Raw genomic sequence first — 7,500 nt, 5'->3', positions numbered from 1 at the left:
CTTCTTTTTTTTTCTTCTCTCTTTTTTTTCTTCATCTTCTTCCTCCTCCTCCTTTTCCACTTTATTCGAGGAATAAAGAACGTATTGATAATCGATAAATTTACTGATCTTTCCTGTACGCAATATTGATATTATTAGAACGATTATCGTTTCGATCCTGAATTAAAGAAAAGAAAAAAAAAAAAAAAGGAAAGAAAAAAAGAAACAAACAAATACGATCGTTTTATTGTAAACTACTATCATACATCCGTGCACGTATTCCCATTCTCGATACGTACGAATTCGACGGTATCCATGTTTTTATATTTACAGATTCGAATCTATTATCATCGTTATATCCTCGAAATGATCTCTTACATCACCGTAGAATAATAATATAAATATATAAACATGTAGCCAAAGCTATTATATATTCTATTATTATGACGTTTCGAGTTCATCGGGCAATAATCATTGTATTACCTACAAAACGAACTGACACATTGATAAATCGAATTGAAACCTACGATCTTTTTAATCTTGATATAGCCGTCTAATCTTTTTTTTGTCTTTTTTATATGTTTTAGATGTGCTAAGAAGACGAATTATGGTGGCAGAATTTGTCGCCCGTCAGAGTGGATCGCCCATAAATGGTGAGACCGCCTGTCTGAATAGCAACATGCCGGCCAGCCACACAATGGCGCACGCAGGTCACGCTGCCCACGGTGGTCACGATGCTCACGGACCACTACCGCCACTTACACATCCGGCTCATCACGGTGCTCCTATTCAACAACAACAGCACCCACCGCAACAGCAGCCGCAACAACCACCGCCGCCACCACCTCAGCAGCCTTCGCATCATCATCACCATCACCATCAGACGCAACAGCAGCAACATCATCAACAGCAGCAGCAGCAGCAACAACAACAGCAACAACAGCAACAGCAGCAGCAGCAGCAGCAGGCCCAACAGCAGCACCAACAACAGCAGCATCTTCATCAAGACGCACAACAGGTGACACATCCCGAAAACTTCCCCCCGAACTTCGACATCAGAAAAGAGCTCTTTTCCCAGCGCAAACAGCGAGAGTTCATCCCGGACAACAAGAAGGATGACAGCTATTGGGACCGGAGGAGACGCAATAACGAGGCGGCCAAGCGGTCGCGCGAGAAGAGGCGATTCAACGATATGGTACTCGAGCAGCGTGTCATGGAGCTGAGCAAGGAGAATCACATACTGAAGGCGCAACTCGAGGCAATACGCGACAAATTCGGTATATGCGGGGAGTCCGTTATAAGTACGGAACACGTGTTAGCTGCTTTACCCGCGGAACCACCAATAAGCGTCAAGAGGGCGAAACTACCGGCCTCAGCAGCCCTCCTTTATGCGAGAACACCAAGTCCCGTTCACACATCAGTCATCCATCAGCCAGTTAGCGGTGCCAGATCGCCAAGATCACCAGCACAGCTTTACGTTCCCGAAACAACCGCTTATCCGGAAACGGAAAGTTTCCAATATCCTTATCCGCATCCGGCGATGCATCTCGATACGACGAGCGCATTGAATTTGTCGCGCGGACGAAGAGCACAATCGCCCTTCGAGCTGTCCTCCGGTAGCGGCGATGAGGGTGGACCACAATTGATAGTGAATTCTTCGGCTAATAACAGTTTACCGCACAAACTCAGGCATAAATCGCGTATAGGTGACAAGGACGCAGCAAGTGCTCTATTAGCGTTACAAGGAATAAAACAGGAGCCAGGACCGAGAGCGTCGCCGCCATGGGACAATGAGGGTTCCAGCGACGAACGAGATTCTGGTATATCATTGGGAGCTGAATGGACTGGACCAAGCGTGGCTACCGTCCCGGAAAGTGAGAGGGAAGTCAAGTCAAGGCTCGATCGTCTTGCATCCGAAGTTGCCTCATTGCAGTCCATATTGCGCCTTGGCAAGCCAACCGACAGTCTTATGACTGGACACCCATTGCCAACTAACGCAACGACACATAATGGGCCATGAACGAATGTCATCATTTTTGTTCTGTTTTTTTTTTTCTCTTTTTTTTTTCTCTCTCTCTCTTTTCTTTCCTTTTTATTTTATATACGAGCTTGTGCCGACGAAATTTATCGTGTTCGAACTATCGTGTTTTTATTATCTATCTTCGAGATGCGAAGTCGAAATCGATTCGATCACGAGGTCCGTTTACGTCCCGAAGAACTTTTGTTTTTTTTTTAAAAGGGCGTACTCGTCGATCGGTTCTCTCGAACGAAAGAACACGAACAGAGGGCGAAAGGGAGGGCGGGAGGAAGAGAGAAGGGTGACCGATTCCTTCATCCAATGTCGATTATTCGCAAAGCGAAGAAGCATCGATTTTCTCATATTGGCGGAAAAATGAACTCGATTCCCGGGGCTTCTCTTTCTCATTCATTCGCTTTGCATTCGATGATTATTTGTCGAGAAAGGAAGGAGAAGAAGAAGGGGGGGGAGGAGACCCTTTGCCGGACGGATATTCCCTCTCTCTCTCTCTCTCTCTCCGTGTTCTCCCCTCTCTCCACTCCTTTCCTCTTCCCTTCCCTTTCTTTCCCTTCCATCCCCTTTCCATAATTTTCCCCACCAAGTCGCCGTCGTCGTTGTCAACGTCGTCGTCGTCGTTGCCACCGCCGTCGTCGCCACCGCCCCCTCCCCTCTCTCCCCCGACCGACCCACTTCACCCCCCCCCTCCCCGTAATGCATCGACGATGCTGTCGCAAAGTAGTAACTGATAAAGGAACGAAATGATACGATATTTAGGTTACTCGTTATTATAATTATGTTTCTATGAGATCTTTAAGCTATTCGTTATAAATATTTTATTCATTATCGTTATTAGCGAGTTTGTTAATTTGGAAGAGTCGTGTATCGCCAAACACATATATACATATATGTGTATATATATATATATATATATATGTATAAGATATGAAAGTACGAGTTCATTCGAATCTTATAGATCATTTCTGAAGATTTAATGTAATATAAGTAAATGAATCCTTAAACGAAGACTTTCTCGTTTTGAGAATATTCTTATCGATTTTTCGGCGAGTATCGATGCGATACGTGCATCCATCATACGTATGTGAAAAAAAATAAAAAAATCTGAAGTGTAATTCGTGACATTTTAGAAGGAAGAATCGCAACGAGAGTCATTATTTTTTCTATGAATTTCTTTTCTTTTTTCTTTTTCGTTCTTTCTTTCTTTTTTTTTTCCTCTTTTTTTTTCCTTTTCTTTTTCTTTCTGTTTTCTGTCCTTTTTTTTTCTTTCTTTTTTTTTTTTCTTTCTTTCTTTCTTTCTTTTTCTCTTTTCTATCCTATTCCTTACGTGCCGTATTCATCTAAGAGGATTTACTTTTAAATATAATAGAGAAGTTTTAAGCCGCTTTCGCATGAACATTTTCTATATGTATTACATAAATGTACTTCCGTTCTCTCTTCGACTTGTTAATACGATATCTCACAAACGTTATCATATTTTGTGAATATAAATATGAAAATTTAATTTGTATAGAATAATAAACGTAAGAAAAATTTTATCCGACAAAATTATAATCCGTTCGATTTGAAACGTGAAAACGACGATTGGGAACGTTCGCGCGAAAGCGACTTTATTCTACGATTTAATATAATCGTGATCGCGCAACCGGCTATCTCACTACCACGAAAAGATACGTTTGAAAGTTAAATTTCGTATCGCGTCGAGATCGTTAACAGTGAAGCAATAGATAAGCTCTCGTTACGATATACCATCCATGAAAAGAATACCATTTTGATTTTCTTCATACGTAAATGCGTTTATATATATATATATATATATAAACATGTCGTTTAAACAAGAATAGATATGTATATCATACGAATACACACTAAGTTGCCTTACTAGCAGTTTAATATATATATATGACACATGATAAAATCAAAAAAAAAAAAGATAATTATCATTATCTTGTTTTTCTTTTTTTTTCTTAGAAAATTCGAGCCTTTTTATACGTAAAAACGAATAAATGCATTCTATATGAAACGATACGAAATTGTTACGTTCGCCGAAAAAGGAAGAATGAAAGAATGAAAGAAAGAAAGAAAAAGAAAAAGAAAAAAAAATGAAATAAATCGATCGATCAATAAAGTAAAATAAAACTCTCTGAGCTTTCTTACGAGAAATCTTCGTGATCGTGTATTTAGAATCGTTTTCATTATAATATTGTAATAATTTTATCGTAAACGTTTCTTTTTTTTTTTTGTCTTTTCGCCCTTTCGCCCTTCGTCCCTACGCACCTCATCATCCATCCACCTTCTCGTGACTGTTTTTTCTTTTATTAATTTTTCTATCTATCGATGATCGTAAACGAGATGCGATCGCGCGCGCATATATCTACGTATTTAAAAGGATCGACAATTATTAATCATGCAGATTCAGAAAGCATGTATACATATATACATTATAGAATTACGCAACTGCAGTTTGTGCTTTGCGCAGCACCGTTTCAATTTTATTTATCAAAATATCGGCAAAAATTTTTTAAATATCATCATCGGACTTTTGTTATAAGCCGAAATTCGTCGTCAATCTTTAAACCGATATTTAGGATCAAAGTATTAAGTGAGCCTATAGTTATATATTAAAAACGTAAATAAATAAATAAATAAATAAATATATATATATATATACATATACATATATATATATATATATATATATATATATATATAAATATATACAAATTAATGTATTTTTCGATGTCGCGATTATGGCGAGCGGTTATTGTTTGCAAATTGTCGATTTGCCGTATGAATAAACAAATTTCATCGAATCGAAACGAAGAAATGTGTCGTCGTCCGTTGTACGTCTCATTTACAATGCAATGAAAAAAAATTTTTTTGTGAAAACAAAATTGAATGTTTTCGACCAACGAATGACTGATTTTCGAGAGAAAGGCGGACGAATTTTGCAAAATGTAAAAAAGTTATTTGGAATATACGTCCTATTAAAAAAATTTACATATGCCTCTGTGTCTAATATATAACGTATTGTATACATAATACATGTACATAATAAGTCATAGTAATATTCGAACACTTTATGAAATTAAATGACGCGTATATTTTTATTTTTCTTTTTTTTTTGTTTTTTTTTGTTTTTTTTTTGTTTTTTAGTCTAATCGCAAGCAAAGTGTTCTAAAAATTGTTTAGTGTACCTATATACAATATAATTTGTGTGGCTACATATAGTATATGAAAGAATTGAAGATAAAAACTATTTTTACAAATACAAAATGAGATTCTTTTTTATGATATTTCGTCGAGAGATTTTATAAAAAAGAAAATAATAATAATAATAATAATAATAATAATAAAGAAAAAAAAATTAGAATAACTGATCGATTTTTCTGTGACAAAATAAACATATAAGAGACAAGGAGATCTACAAAATCCATATATTATTTCTTTAAGCTTTAGATAGCAAGTATAAACAAAAGAAAACAAAAAAATTCTCATTTTGTACCTTTAACATTGTTAAAATAAAAAACAAACTATTTTTTCTCTTGTTTCTTTTTCTTTTTTCGTATTTTTCTTTTCATCGTCATACTTCATTGATAACGCACTAATTATTTTATTTTCCACGTTATTCCATTAAAAAATTATACACGGGGCACTTTGTTTCTAGATAAAACGAAAAATTATTAATATATTTTGAAAATTACAGATTGGCGAATACGTAAGGGAAAAAAAAAAGAAATAAAAAAAATAAAAATGAGAAGAAAAGAAAGAAATAGAAGGAAGGGAATAGAAAAATGAAAGATAAGAAAAAGAAAAAAAAAAAGAAATTTAAGAATTTGAGCCATTCGAAGTTAATGACCATAATGTTTTGCTATAATTGATACGAACGAATCGACCAGTTTGTACGATTTTTTTTTTGGCGTCGACGATTTAACAGTGATCAACATTAACCGAAAGCCATCATTGTAATTACGAAGCGTACCTTTATTTATTATTACACCGACCGCCTATTTAACGAAAGCGAACGATCGCGATCGACGATTAAAATTGATCGATCTAACCGTAACCAAGAGGTAACGAACGATACTTGAGAGGGATCAATATCGTCGATCAATCCGTCGTTTGAATCACTTCCAAAGCAGATCGGGGAGACACTTGATTTGTAAACACATTCATTAAGATTTATATATATATATATATATATATATATATATATATATATATATATATTTAAAAGAAAAGAAAATGAAAAGGAAAAAAAAAAACACATAAACACACCTAACAAGACTGTTTATTATAATCGGCGTTATTCGCGTAAAGATCTCGCAACGATTTTCTTATTTCATCCTTATCTCTGTCTCTGTCTCTCCCTTTTTTTATCTTTGATATTCTTTTTTCTTGTTCTTCGTTTTTGTTCGTGTTAATTTTTTTTTTTTTTTTTTTTTTTTTTTATTGAACGCTCTGCATTTCGTACGTCACGTTATGTTGTATATATGCATAAGTAGTATACGTCAAAATTCTGTGAATGACAGTCGAAATGATGCCGTTTACCAAAAGAATCATTAATAAGACAGGCTATCAAAAGGAAAAAAAAAAAAAAAAAGAAAAGAAAAGAAAGCAAAAGACATTACAGAAATAAAAAAAAAATCATTCTTAAAAGTAACATCCAAAAGTTATAAACGTTGTATTTTGATTATTTGAAAAAATATTAACGCGCATGCTCGAGGACAAGCGTATACACGAAAACAAACACACATACACGTACAAAAATACAAAATAAATGATCTTAGCAATAAAATTCTGTTCTTCAAAAGATCGCTTTTTATTCGTAAAGAAAAAGAAAAATAAAAATAAAAAAAGAAACAGGAAACAAGTAACGTGTAATGTTCGTGTTAATTCTATTTTGTTTTTCTTTTTTTTTTTTTTTCTTCTTGTGTCTCCTTCTCTCGTTCGAACGTCATAATCGATGAACAAAAAAGAAAAACTTTGGATTTGTTTAATTCGACAATTCAAAGAAGAGAGATTTACAGTTTCGAAAAATAATAATAATAACGAACGAAATATATTGTCATTAATTTTCTTCTTCGTCCGCAGTTTGTATAAGAATGAAAAAAAAAATAATACGATAGAGTGGATATTAAATAATTGATAGATTAATTGCTGTATAATATTACCATGAGTGCCTACTAAATACATACATACATACATACATACATACACATATATATATATGTATGTATATATATATATATATGTATACACACATGTACATACGAGAGATAATAGTTGAATGTATCCATCCCTCTGTGTTACACTTTAACGAATCCAGAATTGATTAATTTTGTAGCCCTCTAAAAAACGATGCAAAGTAAGCACGTAATAAAATGAAAAACCGTGTGATTAAGAAGGAAGAGAAGTAAAAAAGAAAAAGAAGATAAAAAGTCAATGGAACTACAATGTGAAAGAGCAAAAACATATACGTATATGTA

At 34.6% G+C, this 7,500-nt stretch overlaps 1 protein-coding gene and 1 long non-coding RNA gene across 4 annotated transcripts in view; one reads left to right on the top strand and one right to left on the bottom strand.

Moving 5' to 3' along the window:
* Positions 1 to 559, bottom strand: part of LOC124430490 — a 15,145-nt gene extending 14,586 nt beyond the window's left edge. The window contains exon 1 of the long non-coding RNA XR_006943774.1: positions 1 to 559. This exon is cut by the window's left edge and continues 2,025 nt beyond it. This is a non-coding gene — a long non-coding RNA (uncharacterized LOC124430490).
* The window catches only part of LOC124430489 (histone-lysine N-methyltransferase 2D-like), a 31,592-nt gene that overhangs the window by 23,171 nt on the left and 921 nt on the right, over positions 1 to 7,500 (top strand). For 2 of the 3 annotated variants that reach the window (XM_046977148.1, XM_046977146.1), the window contains exon 2: positions 567 to 7,500. This exon is cut by the window's right edge and continues 921 nt beyond it. In XM_046977148.1, coding sequence (XP_046833104.1) covers positions 587 to 1,999 — 1,413 coding nt within the window. In that variant the 5' untranslated portion in view covers positions 567 to 586 and the 3' untranslated portion in view covers positions 2,000 to 7,500. The remainder of the gene's footprint in view (positions 1 to 566) is intronic. The other variant, XM_046977147.1, reaches the window with a different exon arrangement.

Source organism: Vespa crabro, chromosome 18, assembly GCF_910589235.1.
Source record: "Vespa crabro chromosome 18, iyVesCrab1.2, whole genome shotgun sequence".
In the NCBI taxonomy this organism is placed as follows: domain Eukaryota; kingdom Metazoa; phylum Arthropoda; class Insecta; order Hymenoptera; family Vespidae; genus Vespa; species Vespa crabro.
This window is presented reverse-complemented; position numbering and strand designations above follow the sequence as displayed.